This window comes from Dendropsophus ebraccatus, chromosome 2 (assembly GCF_027789765.1).
Source record: "Dendropsophus ebraccatus isolate aDenEbr1 chromosome 2, aDenEbr1.pat, whole genome shotgun sequence".
Taxonomy (NCBI): Eukaryota; Metazoa; Chordata; class Amphibia; order Anura; family Hylidae; genus Dendropsophus; species Dendropsophus ebraccatus.
This window is the reverse complement of record NC_091455.1, coordinates 2,316,773-2,333,839: the sequence shown is the minus strand read 5'-3', so window position 1 is coordinate 2,333,839 and position 17,067 is coordinate 2,316,773. Positions and strand designations below refer to the sequence as shown.

Below are 17,067 nucleotides of genomic sequence, written 5' to 3'. Positions count from 1 at the left end.
GTCTGCGTCCCGAGTGACAGGTTCCCATTAATGCAGTATGAAATAACGCCCACTACAGGCTGTTTATTAGATTTCTTGTATTTTGTTGCTATGGAGAGGAAGAGTAGTTATGTAGTACTACTACTGCTGCTACTACTATTACTACTGCTGCTATTACTATTACTACTGCTGCTGCTATTACTACTGCTGCTGCGACTGCTACTGCTGCTATTACTATTACTACTGCTACTACTACTATTACTACTGCTGCTATTACTATTACTACTGCTCCTGCTATTACTACTGCTGCTATTACTATTACTACTGCTCCTGCTATTACTACTGCTGCTATTACTACTACTGCTGCGACTGCTACTACTACTATTACTACTGCTGCTATTACTACTGCTGCTGCGACTGCTACTACTACTATTACTACTACTACTACTACTACTGCTACTATTACTACTACTGCTGCGACTGCTACTACTATTACTACTACTACTACTGCTGCTATTACTACTACTGCTGCGACTGCTACTACTACTATTACTACTGCTGCTATTACTACTGCTGCTGCGACTACTACTATTACTACTACTGCTATTACTGCTGCTACTACTACTACTACTACTGCTGCTATTACTACTACTGCTGCGACTGCTACTGCTGCTATTACTGCTGCTACTATTACTACTGCTGCTGCGACTGCTACTACTACTATTACTACTACTGCTATTACTGCTGCTACTACTGCTACTACTACTACTGCTGCTATTGCTGCTGCGACTGCTACTGCTGCTACTATTACTACTAATGCTATTACTGCTGCTACTACTACTGCTACTATTACTACTACTGCTATTACTGCTGCTGCTGATACTACTACTACTATTATTACTACTACTGCTGATACTACTATTATTACTACTGCTGCTACTATTATTATTACTAACTACTGCTGATACTACTGCTATTATTGCTACTACTACTGATACTACTATTATTACTACTACTGCTGATACTACTATTATTACTACTACTGCTGATACTACTGCTATTACTGCTGATACTACTATTATTGCTACTACTGCTACTACTATTATTACTACTGCTGATACTACTATTATTACTACTACTGCTGATACTACTATTATTACTACTACTACTGCTGATACTACTATTATTATTACTACTGCTGATACTACTATTATTACTACGACTGCTGATACTACTACTATTACTACTACTACTGCTGATACTACTATTATTACTACTACTGCTGATACTACTATTATTACTACTACTGCTGATACTACTGCTATTACTGCTGATACTACTATTATTGCTACTACTGCTGATACTACTATTATTACTACTACTGCTATTACTGCTGATACTACTATTATTGCTACTACTGCTGCTGATACTACTATTATTACTACTACTGCTATTACTGCTGATACTACTATTATTGCTACTACTGCTGCTGATACTACTATTATTACTACTACTGCTACTACTGCTGATACTAAAATAAAAGAAAACGCCCAAAAAATAACTAGTCCCAAAATGCACCAAAAGCATCACATACAACAAGAAAAAGATCCCATTACGGATCAAAGAAATGCAGGGACAAACATAGATCAATATATCAAACAGAATTTTTTATTTAGACAATTCATATGAATAAAATACAATATATCACATTATCATGAAAAGAAAAAACACACAAAGGAATAAAACACGACCAAACAGATGGAAAAACATACAGGTGGTGAGGGGAGATATACACATATTTTATAGGATCATATATTGCACATGCTATTCAGGATATATGTAATTGAGGGAATGCAGGCAGCCTCCACTAGATGGCGCACTGAATGTAATTATATACAACACTAGATAATGTATAACCTGGCAGAAGCCCTGGAAAGTACGGGAGATACACAAATAAGTGTCTCCCACACAGAAAATAAACTAATGTCTAAAATTTATAAGTAATGGAGGATGGCTGCATTCAATATAGTCCCACTCACCCACTCACCCATACTACTATTATTACTACGACTGCTGATACTACTATTATTACTACTACTGCTGATACTACTGCTATTACTACTACTGCTGATACTACTGCTATTACTGCTGATACTACTATTATTACTACTACTGCTGATACTACTATTATTACTACTACTGCTGATACTACTATTACTACTACTACTGCTGATACTACTATTATTATTACTACTACTACTGCTGATACTACTATTATTACTACTACTGCTGATACTACTATTATTATTACTACTACTGCTGATACTACTATTATTACTACTACTGCTGATACTACTATTATTACTACTACTACTACTGCTGATACTACTATTATTATTACTACTACTGCTGATACTACTATTATTACTACTACTGCTGATACTACTATTATTACTACTACTGCTGATACTACTATTATTACTACTACTGCTGATACTACTATTATTACTACTACTGCTGATACTACTATTATTACTACTACTGCTGATACTACTATTATTACTACTACTGCTGATACTACTACTATTATTACTACTACTGCTGATACTACTATTATTATTACTACTACTGCTGATACTACTATTATTACTACTACTGCTGATACTACTATTATTATTACTACTACTGCTGATACTACTATTATTACTACTACTGCTGATACTACTATTATTACTACTACTGCTGATACTACTATTATTACTACTACTGCTGATACTACTATTATTACTACTACTGCTGATACTACTATTACTACTACTACTGCTGATACTACTATTATTACTACTACTGCTGATACTACTACTATTATTACTACTACTGCTGATACTACTACTATTATTACTACTACTGCTGATACTACTATTATTACTACTACTGCTGATACTACTACTATTATTACTACTACTGCTGATACTACTATTATTACTACTACTGCTGATACTACTATTATTACTACTACTGCTGATACTACTACTATTATTACTACTACTGCTGATACTACTATTATTACTACTACTGCTGATACTACTACTATTATTACTACTACTGCTGATACTACTATTATTACTACTACTGCTGATACTACTATTATTACTACTACTGCTGATACTACTATTATTACTACTACTGCTGATACTACTGCTATTACTGCTGATACTACTATTATTGCTACTACTGCTGATACTACTATTACTACTACTGCTGATACTACTACTACTATTATTACTACTACTGCTGATACTACTATTATTACTACTACTGCTGATACTACTACTACTATTATTACTACTACTGCTGATACTACTATTATTACTACTACTGCTGATACTACTATTATTGCTACTACTGCTGATACTGCTATTACTACTACTGCTGATACTACTACTACTATTATTACTACTACTGCTGATACTACTATTATTACTACTACTGCTGATACTACTACTACTATTATTACTACTACTGCTGATACTACTATTATTACTACTACTGCTGATACTACTATTATTACTACTACTGCTGATACTACTACTATTATTACTACTACTGCTGATACTACTATTATTACTACTACTGCTGATACTACTACTATTATTACTACTACTGCTGATACTACTATTACTACTACTGCTGATACTACTATTATTACTACTACTGCTGATACTACTATTATTACTACTACTGCTGATACTACTGCTATTACTGCTGATACTACTATTATTGCTACTACTGCTGATACTACTATTACTACTACTGCTGATACTACTACTACTACTATTATTACTACTACTGCTGATACTACTATTATTACTACTACTGCTGATACTACTACTACTATTATTACTACTACTGCTGATACTACTATTACTACTACTACTACTACTGCTGATACTACTACTACTATTATTACTACTACTGCTGATACTACTACTACTATTATTACTACTACTGCTGATACTACTATTATTACTACTACTACTACTACTGCTGATACTACTACTACTATTATTACTACTACTGCTGATACTACTATTATTACTACTACTGCTGATACTACTACTATTATTACTACTACTGCTGATACTACTACTATTATTACTACTACTGCTGATACTACTATTATTACTACTACTGCTGATACTACTATTTATTTACTACTACTGCTGATACTACTAATATTAGTACTACTACTGCTGATACTACTATATTACTACTACTGCTGATACTACTATTATTACTACTACTGCGGATACTACTACTATTATTACTACTATCTACTGCTGATACTCACTATTATTACTACTACTGCTGATACTACTATTATTACTACGTACTGCTGATACTACTACTATTATTTACTACTACTGGCTGATACTACTATTATTACTACTGACTGCTGATACTACTACTTATTACTACTACTGCTGATACTACATTATTACTACTATTACTGCTGATTACTACTATTATTCTACTCACTTACTGCTGATACTACTATTATTACTACTACTGCTGATACTACTGCTATTACTGCTGATACTACTATTATTGCTACTACTGCTGATACTACTATTATTACTACTACTGCTGATACTACTACTACTATTATTACTACTACTGCTGATACTACTATTATTACTACTACTACTACTGCTGATACTACTATTATTACTACTACTGCTGATACTACTACTACTATTATTACTACTACTGCTGATACTACTATTATTACTACTACTGCTGATACTACTACTACTATTATTACTACTACTGCTGATACTACTATTACTACTACTGCTGATACTACTATTATTACTACTACTGCTGATACTACTATTATTACTACTACTACTACTGCTGATACTACTATTATTACTACTACTACTACTGCTGATACTACTATTATTACTACTACTACTACTGCTGATACTACTATTATTACTACTACTGCTGATACTACTATTATTACTACTACTACTACTGCTGATACTACTATTATTACTACTACTACGACTGCTGATACTACTATTATTACTACTACTGCTGATACTACTATTATTACTACTACTGCTGATACTACTATTATTACTACGACTGCTGATACTACTATTATTACTACTACTGCTGATACTACTATTATTACTACTACTACTACTGCTGATACTACTATTACTACTACTACTGCTGATACTACTACTATTATTACTACTACTACTACTGCTGATACTACTATTACTACTACTGCTGATACTACTATTATTACTACTACTGCTGATACTACTATTATTACTACTACTACGACTGCTGATACTACTACTATTACTACTACTACTACTGCTGATACTACTATTATTACTACTACTGCTGATACTACTATTATTACTACTACTACTACTGCTGATACTACTACTATTATTACTACTACTACTACTGCTGATACTACTATTACTACTACTGCTGATACTACTATTATTACTACTACTACTACTGCTGATACTACTATTACTACTACTACTGCTGATACTACTATTATTATTACTACTACTACTACTGCTGATACTACTATTACTACTACTACTACTGCTGATACTACTATTATTACTACTACTACGACTGCTGATACTACTACTATTACTACTACTACTGCTGATACTACTATTATTACTACGACTGCTGATACTACTATTATTACTACTACTGCTGATACTACTATTATTACTACTACTACGACTGCTGATACTACTACTATTACTACTACTACTACTGCTGATACTACTATTATTACTACTACTACTGCTGATACTACTACTATTACTACTACTGCTGATACTACTACTATTATTACTACTACTGCTATTATTACTACTACTACTACTACTGCTGATACTACTATTATTACTACTACTGCTGATACTACTATTATTACTACTACTGCTGATACTACTATTATTACTACTACTGCTGATACTACTATTATTACTACTGCTGTCTTATAGGACAACCAAGTGTCTAAAGAAAAGTAAGAAGCTCTGGCTCGGCTAAAGATTGGATTATGGACACGTCCTATTTCTCCAATATTTTAATTGACAAAGCTTTACAGCACCTTGGCCGTTACCCACCCTGCTACATGCTAAATTACCAGAACTCCCCCCAGAAATTAAGAGAAGTGTTATCTTTAACCCCTTAAGGTCAAAGCCTATTTTCGTTTTTGCGCTTTTGCTTTTTCTATTTTATGTTTAAAAGTCCATAGCGCTTGCATTTTTTCACCTAGAGACGTATATGAGCGCTTATTTTTTGCGAAACCAATTGTACTTTGCAATTACAGGCATAATTTTTCCATAAAATATGTTGTGAAACCGGAAAAAAATCATTTGCGCTGTCAAATTGAAAAAAAAACGAATTTGTTTTGATTTCGGGGAGTTTTGCATTTACGCCGTTCGCCCTATGGTAAAACTGACTTGTTATATATGTTCCTCAAGTCATTACGATTACAGCGATATATAACATGTATAACTTATATTGTATCTGATGGAAGAAATTCACACCATTGTTACCAAATATACGTTCCTTACAATCTCTCCATTCCCGGCTTATAGCGCTTTTATCCTTTGGTCTATGGGGCTGTGCGAGGTGTCAGTTTTTGCGCCATGATGTGTTCTTTCTATCGGTACCTTGATTGCGCATATACGTCTTTTTGATCGCTTTTTATTACATTTTTTCTGGATTTGATGCGACCAAAAATGCGCAATTTTGCACTTTGGGATTTTTTTGCGCTGACGCCGTTTACCGTGCGAGATCAGGAATATGATTAATAGTTCGGGCGATTACGTGTGCGGTGATACTAAATATGTTTATTTATTTATTAATTTATATTTATAAAATGGGAAAAGGGGGGTGATTTGGACTTTTATTAGGGGAGGGGATTTATTATTAATAAAAACACTTTTTTACTTTTTTTTTTACATACACTAGAAGCCCCCCTGGGGGACTTGTATATACACAGCACTGATCACCCTGGGGGACTCCTATATACACAGCACTGATCCCCCTGGGGGACTTGTATATAGACAGCACTGATCCCCCTGGGGGACTTGTATATGCACAGCACTGATCACCCTGGGGGACTTGTATATAGACAGCACTGATCCCCCTGGGGGACTCCTATATACACAGCACTGATCCCCCTGGGGGACTTGTATATAGACAGCACTGATCCCCCTGGGGGACTTGTATATGCACAGCACTGATCACCCTGGGGGACTTGTATATAGACAGCACTGATCACCCTGGGGGACTTGTATATAGACAGCACTGATCCCCCTGGGGGACTTGTATATAGACAGCACTGATCCCCCTGGGGGACTTGTATATACACAGCACTGATCCCCCTGGGGGACTCCTATATACACAGCACTGATCCCCCTGGGGGACTTGTATATACACAGCAATGATCTCTCATAGAGATCAATGCTGTGTATATACACAGCAAAGATCCATGAGATCGGTCATAGATTGCTATAGCCTGCTGCAGGCCATAGCAATCTACTGCCGAGCCAGGATCAGCGTCATTCCGACGCTGAGGCCCGGCACGGGCAGAAGAACGGATCTCCCCCCCGCGATCGCATCGCGGGGGGGGGAGATCCGTGCCACTAGACACCAGGGATGCACGGAGGAAAGCACGCGGGTCCCGCGCCGGCTAACAGAGGCACTGCCCGGCTGCAGATTGCAGCCGGGATCGGTGCCGCTCTGAACACCCCCTGCGGCACCATGACGTATCATATACGTCATGGGTCGCTAAGGGGTTAAAGACACCATTGCCACATGGAAGGAGATACGAAAATGATATGGTTTACCCTTTTGCCTATGGAAAAGATTTCCTCTGTGGCATTCACCACTTTACCCACCTGACTCAGACAAATTGGATTACTCGGAGTGGCAGGGTGCACATGTTTCTTCTGTTGGGGATCTGCTGGATACTAATTCCAACACTTTCTTATCATGGGATATCGTCAGAACACGATTTAAATTGTCTTCATTTCATTTACCTCAATACGATTCTATAATTGAATTTCTTACTTCCAGAGTGCGGGACATAGCAGAAGCAGAAAGTAATATCGAGTTTGATAATCTATTCCCAACACCACCGGCACATAATTCTTTATCACATACATATGGAGAACTTAGATCACGCTCTCAAAAGAATTTATCTAGACAAATTTTTTTCAAAAAATGGTCCTCCGTAATTTTTTCAGAGGATCTGACCCAACAAATATTGCGAGGATCTCAACTAGTGCATTCTGCCACTCCCAATGTGGTTCTACGTGAAATACATCTCCGCTTTATACACAAGGCTATATATGCCTTTAATATTCCTTTTTCCAACTCCCACACTGCTCACATAAACAGTTGCCGAAATGTTCCCTTCCTAAAGCGGACTTGTGTCATTGTGCCTGGGCCGGCACGCGAGTCTGTGCGGCTCTATCTTCTGTCCACTTGGGGCCATGCCATACCACTTCTCCCTCTTAGTTATCTGTTTCATTTTATTGATACAGACTCTACCACTCCCTCTCCTAAATTACTTACTTCTAAAGGAATTCATGTAACTCTATTAGTTTCCCTGAAATGTTTATTAAGACCCTGGATACTGGATACTCTACCAGACATTTCTCAGGTAATCTCCGCTCTGATCTTTCATTGGGAACGTTTGGATGTGTTGCGCACCAAAGAAAAATCAACAAAAACATTTATGTCCAAATGGACACAATTTCTAATTCATGATTTTACTATAGAAGAGAGAGACTCTGTCATTACTCAATGTAAGGACACTGATTGGTATTGCATGGCCGCCCATAAGGGAACTCTGGGAGCACTCCGAATATCTTACGCTTTTCCCTTTCTCTGTTACAGACAATTCTCTCCATTCTATTGGTAGCATATTTGAATATCTGACATCTATACCATGTTTTAAGGTGATATTATAAATTACTGTTTTTCTACCTATGTTTTTGGTAAGACTACATTGTATTGTATATGATAATATATCTTATAAGGTTATTACAAAGGCTCATAGTATCTGTATGATATTGTAAACATACAATCCTTTGTTGCCTGTGAGCGACTTTCTTTTTGAATATGTAATGAATTTTCTATATGTATGTTCAAATATTACATAAGCCACTAATAAAATATCGTTAAAAAAAAAAAAAAAAACAAGCTCTGGCTCCATTGGCTTATGCTGGATGCCACCATGGGTTGATAATCTTTGTTCGTTCCCTGGATTAACTGCCCTGCATGTGGACTGAGCCAGGCCTGGGAGACCTGGGTGACCCATGTGTCCTGGAAGAGGAGATATCTCCCCCTCCCCCCCCCCCCCCCCCCACTCGAGGAGAAGGGAGTAGGGACCACCGTACATGTGGACTGAGCCAGGCCTGGGAGACCTGGGTGACCCTAGTTCATTCAGTGCATAGTGTTGCCCCCTTAGTGGTAGCAGTCTATACACACTGGGCTTGTGTCCCCCAATGACACATGGGAGAAAATGATTGTGGTGCTGATGGTGGTGATTGGCATAGTTGGGACAGTGATGGTGGGACAGTTGTGGTGGTTATTAGGGTGGGTGGCATTAGGGTGGTTGGACTAGGTAGGGGTGGTGGTAGTGATTAGGGTGGTTGGGCTAGAGGGGGTGGTGGGGATTAGGGTGGTTGGGATAGTGGTGGTGATTAGGGTTGTTGGCATAGTGGTGGTGGTTTTGAGGGTGGGTGGGATAAGGGTTTATTGGGGTGGTGGTGATTAAGGTGGTTGGGCTAGGGATGGGGATTATTGGGGTGGGTCGGATTAGGGTGGTTGGCATGGTGGTGGTAGGGATTAGGGTGGTTGGGCTAGGGGTGGTGGGGATTGGGGTGGTTGGCATAGTGGTGGTTTTAAGGGTGGGTGGGATTAGGATTTATTGGGGTGGTGGTGATTAAGGTGGTTGGGCTAGAGATGGGGTTGGGGTGGGTCGGATTAGGGTGGTTGGCATGGTGGTGGTGGGGATTAGGGTGGTTGGGCTAGGTGGTGGGGATTGGAGTGGTTGGGATAATGGTGGTGGTTGGGCTAGGGATGGTGGTTATTAGGGTGGTTGGGCTAGGGATGGTTATTATTTAGGGTTAGTTGGGTGGTTGGGCTAGGGGTGGTGGTTATAAGGGTGGTTGGGCTAGGGGTGGTGGTTATAAGGGTGGGTGGGCTAGGGGTGGTGGTTATAAGGGTGGGTGGGCTATGGGTGGTGGTTATAAGGGTGGTTGGGCTAGGGGTGGTGGTTATAAGGGTGGGTGGGCTAGGGGTGGTGGTTATAAGGGTGGTTGGGCTAGGGGTGGTGGTTATAAGGGTGGGTGGGCTAGGGGTGGTGGTTATAAGGGTGGGTGGGCTATGGGTGGTGGTTATAAGGGTGGGTGGTAGCTGTACATTATGGTGATGAGGATGATTTTGGATATAGTGTTTGCCTACCAGTTATATATATTTGACAAAGGCTCATAGAGCTGAAACGTTGCACTTTCTTTTTGCAAACTGGCACAATAAAACTATAAGCACCTTATGAGGAGATGCTGTCCTTTGCTCTTTTTTCTGGACTACAATGGGGTGAGGGTCGAACCCCGTGAGGACTGTGCATCCCGCACTGCGTTACCGCGGATCCAACCTATACACTATATATATATATATATATATATATATATATATATATATATATATATATAAATATATTAGCTCCTCCCACACCTGATATAAGGCTATCCCCATCTTTCCTGCAGGTCGGAGGTTGGCTGTATCTTTGCTCTCAGCTGGCTGATCACATGGTACGGACACGTCCTCAGCGACCTCCACCAGGTCCTGCGGTTATACGACTTCTTCCTGGCATCTCATCCCCTGACTCCTGTATATTGTGCCGCTCAGGTAATGGGGGCGCCATAGGAGGGTATTATACTGTGCCAGGGGTGGCTATATATTACAGTATATAGCATTATATGGGGGGGGGTCCTGTATATAGCATTATATGGGGGGTCCTGTATATTACAGTATATAGCAGTATATGGGGGTCCTGTATATTACAGTATATAGCAGTATATGGGGGGTCCTGTATATTACAGTATATAGCAGTATATGGGGGGGTCCTGTATATTACAGTATATAGCAGTATATGGAGGGGTCATGTATATTACAGTATATAGCAGTATATGGGGGGGTCCTGTATATTACAGTATATAGCAGTATTTGGGGGGTCCTGTATATTACAGTATATAGCAGTATATGGGGGGTCCTGTATATTACAGTATATAGCAGTATTTGGGGGGTCCTGTATATTACAGTATATAGCAGTATATGGGGGGTCCTGTATATTACAGTATATAGCATTGTATTAGGGTCCTGTATATTACAGTATATCGCAGTATATGGGGGGTCCTGTATATTACAGTATATAGCAGTGTATTAGGGTCCTGTATATTACAGTATATCGCAGTATATGGGGGGTCCTGTATATTTGTGTATATGGGGGGGTCCTGTATATTTGTGTATATGGGGGGTCCTGTATATTGGTATATAGCAGTATATGGGGGGGTCCTGTATATAGCAGTATACGGGGGTCCTGTATATAGCAGTATACGGGGGTCCTGTATATTTGTGTATATGGGGGGTCCTGTATATGGGGGGTCCTGTGTATTGGTATATGGGGGGGGTCCTGTATATAGCAGTATACGGGGGTCCTGTATATTTGTGTATATGGGGGGTCCTGTATATTGGTGTATAGCAGTATATGGGGGTTTTCTCTGTGATCACATGACTCCCCTGTTTTGCTCCCTCAGATGGTCCTGATGCGTGAGGAGGAGGTCCTGCGGGGGGTCTGTGACATGCCCACCATCCATCAGCTGCTCTCCCGGATCCCCCCAGATTTCCCCTACGAGACCCTGATCTCCCGCAGCCGCAGCTTCTTCCAGAGACGCCCCCCCTGTGAGCTGCCGCCGCTGCACAGGTGGGTGGGGGTCCTACTCTGCTCTCTTTTAGACCTGCAGGGGCCTCGGTTGCTGGGGGGGATGTTGAGGCCGCCTTCCCCCTCTCTGGGCACGCAGAGTGGCCCCCCCTCTCTAAGAGCGCAGAGTCATCAAATATACCCCCCCCAGGGGGCGCAGAGTCGTCCACCCCCCTCCCCCTCTCTAAGAGCGCAGAGTCATCAAACATACCCCCCCCCCCAGGGGGCGCAGAGTCGTCTGCCCCCTCCCCCTCTCTAAGAGCGCAGAGTCATCAAATATACCCCCCCAGGGGGCGCAGAGTCGTCCACCCCTCCCCCCTCGTCCACCACTCCTCTCGCCCCCCCCCCCCTCTCTAAGAGCGCAGAGTCGTCAAACATACCCCCCCCCCTCCCCCCCCCAGGGGGCGCAGAGTCGTCCACCCCTCCTCTCGCCTTCCCCCCCCCCCTCTGGGCGCACAGTTGGCCATTCATCTCATCCTCTTGTGTTTTCTTCTAGTATCTCGGCCGCCTCCTTCCACTCCCTGCAGATCTCCAGCGCTCAGCAACGTCCAGACTTTGTGCTTCGTCAGCAGGGGACCCGACCATCTGATGTGCCGCCCGCCCGCCCTCAGAACACCCTGGTGAAGCTGGCTGTGTGGGGGATCTCCGCCTCCCTGGGGGCTGCAGCTCTAGCAGTGACACAGACTGCGCTGGAGTGGGGCCCCGATTTACTGCTGCGGCTTTTCTGAGCGGTTACCGATGAACATTTTAGGGGGGACGAGACTGCGGGGCGGAGAGAAGGGCAGGAGACGAGACTGCGGGGCGGAGAGAAGGGCAGGAGACGAGACTGCGGGGCGGAGAGAAGGGCAGGAGACGAGACTGCGGGCGGAGAGAAGGGCAGGAGACGAGACTGCGGGCGGAGAGAAGGGCAGGAGACGAGACTGCGGGGCGGAGAGAAGGGCAGGAGACGAGACTGCGGGCGGAGAGAAGGGCAGGAGACGAGACTGCGGGGCGGAGAGAAGGGCAGGAGACGAGACTGCAGGGCGGAGAAAAGGGCAGGAGACGAGACTGCGGGGCGGAGAGAGGGGCAGGAGACGAGACTGCGGGGCGGAGAGAAGGGCAGGAGACGAGACTGCGGGCGGAGAGAAGGGCAGGAGACGAGACTGCGGGCGGAGAGAAGGGCAGGAGACGAGACTGCGGGGCGGAGAGAAGGGCAGGAGACGAGACTGCGGGCGGAGAGAAGGGCAGGAGACGAGACTGCGGGGCGGAGAGAAGGGCAGGAGACGAGACTGCAGGGCGGAGAAAAGGGCAGGAGACGAGACTGCGGGGCGGAGAGAGGGGCAGGAGACGAGACTGCGGGGCGGAGAGAAGGGCAGGAGACGAGACTGCGGGGCGGAGAGAAGGGCAGGAGACGAGACTGCGGGGCGGAGAGAAGGGCAGGAGACGAGACTGCGGGGCGGAGAGAAGGGCAGGAGACGAGACTGCGGGGCGGAGAGAAGGGCAGGAGACGAGACTGCGGGGCGGAGAGAAGGGCAGGAGACGAGACTGCGGGGCGGAGAGAAGGGCAGGAGACGAGACTGCGGGGCGGAGAGAAGGGCAGGAGACGAGACTGCGGGGTGATGAGTGTTACGTTGCTCACATGATCCTGTAGCCTGTAATTTGCTGTTTTCTATATAAAGTGTCTTCTGTCTGGAGATCGCCCAACGCGTCCTGTTCATGATTATTTCCCAACTGCAGTTCAACCTCTGACCACTAGGCTGCACAAGCCAGCATGTTCCACTTCTCCCTACTTCCAGTCCCGTCCCGCCCGCACCTGTTTAGTTGCATGACTTGTGCAGTTATTTCTCTGCGATTCGGCGGCCTCCGTGTCCTGCCCGCTGCCTCCGTGTCCTGCCCGCTGCCTCCGTGTCCTGCCCGCTGCCTCCGTGTCCTGCCCGCTTCCTCCGTGTCCTGCCCGCTGCCTCCGTGTCCTGCCCGCTGCCTCCGTGTCCTGCCCGCTGCCTGCATCTCTGTTTACTTTTCCTGTGTAACCTTTTGCCGACTCGTATTGTCTATAAACCTTTGGCCTGTCTGACCACCATTCCTGTCTTGTCCCTGGATCCGCGCTGTCACTTGGCCTGTCTGACCACCATTCCTGTCTTGTCCCTGCTTCCGCGCTGTCGCTTGCCCTGTCTGAAGACCATTCCTGTGTTGTCCCTGGATCTGCGCTGTCACTTGGCCTGTCTGAAGACCATTCCTGTCTTGTCCCTGGATCTGCGCTGTCACTTGGCCTGTCTGACCACCATTCCTGTCTTGTCCCTGGATCTGCGCTGTCGCTTGGCCTGTCTGACCACCATTGCTGTCTTGTCCCTGCTTTTGCGCTCTCACTTGGCCTGTCTGAAGACCATTCCTGTCTTGTCCCTGCTTCCGCGCTCTCGCTTTTCCTGTCTGACCACCATTCTTGTCTTGTCCCTGCTTTTGCGCTGTCACTTGGCCTGTCTGACAACCATTCTTGTCTTGTCTCTGCTTTCTCGCTGTCGTTTGGCCTGTCTGACCACCATTCTTGTCTTGTCCCTGGATCTGCGCTGTCACTCGGCCGGTCTGACCACCATTCTTGTCTTGTCCCTGCTTCCGCGCTGTCGCTTGCCCTGTCTGAAGACCATTCCTGTCTTGTCCCTGGATCTGCGCTGTCACTTGGCCTGTCTGAAGACCATTCCTGTCTTGTCCCTGGATCTGCGCTGTCACTTGGCCTGTCTGATCACCATTCTTGTCTTGTCACTGCTTCCGCTCTCACGCTTGGCCGGTCTGACCACCATTCCTGTCTTGTCCCTGGTTCCGTGCTGTCACTTGGCCTGTCTGACCACCATTCTTGTCTTGTCACTGCTTCCGCGCTGTCACTTGGCCTGTCTGACCACCATTCTTGTCTTGTCTCTGTCTTGTCTAGTCTGGGGGACCAGCTGCTGCTCACACCGGGACCACAGAGACCTGGTGCCATATAGCTCCTGCATCCTGGTGCTGGGGGACAGAGGGTAAAGACCTGGAGGCCCTTCAGACTCTTCTCCCTGCTGTGACCAAAAGCTAAACCAGTTGAGTAGCTCAGTGGGTCCACACTCTGTGTCTTCCAGTACACTGAGGCCATGGACCCCACTGGTCAGCTCAGGACAACCATGCAAGAGCTGCTAAGGTTCCCTGTGGAACGCTCCAAGGTGGCATTCATTTGCTTTCAAGAGAAACCCTCCCTGCGAGCGCAAGTATCCAGGGACCCGGAGCCTGCAGGCCACATCCCGGCTACATCAGGTACTCGGCCGTACCTCCTCTGTCTACGTCAGTTTGCTGACCATGGAAAAGCAAGGCCTATCCGCTATTGTTTTTGCAGGTTATGTCCAACCAGGTCAAAGATAAGTTAGCTGGGCGTGACCAACCATCAACCCTGAATGACCTCATTGCCCTGGTGACATGAGGATGTGGGAATCCTCTAGATACATACGCTATAGGAGACCTGTTCATTGCCTGGTAACCCCTATAGACATGAGGATGCGAGAGTCCTCTAGGTAAGTACGCCATAGGAGACCTGTTCATTGCCTGGTAACCCCTATAGACATGAGGATGCGAAAGTCCTCTAGGTAAGTACGCCATAGGAGACCTGCTCATTGCCTGGTGACCCCTATAGACATGAGGATGCGAGAGTCCTCTAGGTAAGTACGCCATAGGAGACCTGCTCATTGCCTGGTGACCCCTATAGACATGAGGATGCGAAAGTCCTCTAGGTAAGTACGCCATAGGAGACCTGCTCATTGCCTGGTGACCCCTATAGACATGAGGATGCGAGAGTCCTCTAGGTAAGTACGCCATAGGAGACCTGCTCATTGCCTGGTGACCCCTATAGACATGAGGATGCGAAAGTCCTCTAGGTAAGTACGCCATAGGAGACCTGCTCATTGCCTGGTGACCCCTATAGACATGAGGATGCGAGAGTCCTCGGGGTAAGTACGCCATAGGAGACCTGCTCATTGCCTGGTGACCCCTATAGACATGAGGATGCGAGAGTCCTCTAGGTAAGTACGCCATAGGAGACCTGTGCATTGCCTGGTGACCCCTATAGGCATGAGGATGCGAGAGTCCTCTAGGTAAGTACGCCATAGGAGACCTGTTCATTGCCTGGTAACCCCTATAGACATGAGGATGCGAGAGTCCTCTAGGTAAGTACGCCATAGGAGACCTGCCGGCACACACCCAACACTTTGCCTGCTCCCCATGTTCCAGGCTGGGACTTGTTGGGTATATATATGTCAGCTGACTAGGTGGCTACTTCCCTGGACTAACTGTTTGTCCCTGGGAGAAGGAAGACTGGAGCAAGCCAGTATCTGCCACACATGGTTCTGTTTGGTTTTCTACCAGGTATAGTGAGGGAACTTACCTGTATAGTAAGTGCTCAGACGAGCAGGTGTTTCTTTATGTTCTGCATGTGTTACTGCTGTATGCATCTTATGCTGCAATAAACCCATAATACGGGAAAACCCCGCATTGGCAAGAAAGACTGCGCCTGTCTGTGTGCCATAACAAGGACTATGCTACCATCCCAGAGCTGTAAAGCTCACATATGGTGGAGGGTGCGGGCATGTTAAAGAGACAGTACTCTTAAAGGGACAGTACCACAGCGTTACTAACCTGTGTCCTGGGTGAAAGCTGCAACTGTGCAGTCATTATCATCAGCTAAAATGGATGACCTGGTGAAACAGCTGATCCAAGCTAATGCTAACCTCCAGCTGATGGCGGCCAACCAGCAAAAGGCGCATGAGGAGACAATCCAATGCCAGGCTGAAACCAATCGCTTGCTGATGGAATCCCATCAGGCCACGATGAAGGAGCAGCAGCAGGTGAACCAGTCTTTGCAGTAGCAGCAGCTAAAGGCCTTGGCTGGGAGGCCAGAGGGAATGCCAGGCGGGCAGTCCACACCCCGCCAAGTGGTGCAAAGCGCGATGCGCAAAATGACCAAGGATGATGACATTGAGGCGTGGACGAGCTGGTTGGGGTTGTGGAGAGGTACAGTGCCACTGAGGAGTTCCTTCAGGTAC

The 17,067-nt window shown here is 44.5% G+C and overlaps 1 protein-coding gene across 1 annotated transcript in view; it reads left to right on the top strand.

The window, feature by feature from the left end:
- LOC138784252 (TBC1 domain family member 20-like) overlaps positions 1-13,698 on the top strand; it is a 29,235-nt gene extending 15,537 nt beyond the window's left edge. The window contains exons 6-8 of the mRNA XM_069959765.1: positions 10,821-10,962; positions 11,871-12,037; positions 12,531-13,698. Of these exons, the coding sequence (XP_069815866.1) occupies positions 10,821-10,962; positions 11,871-12,037; positions 12,531-12,762 (541 nt within the window). The 3' untranslated portion in view covers positions 12,763-13,698. The remainder of the gene's footprint in view (positions 1-10,820; positions 10,963-11,870; positions 12,038-12,530) is intronic.
- The last annotated feature ends 3,369 nt before the right edge of the window (positions 13,699-17,067 follow it).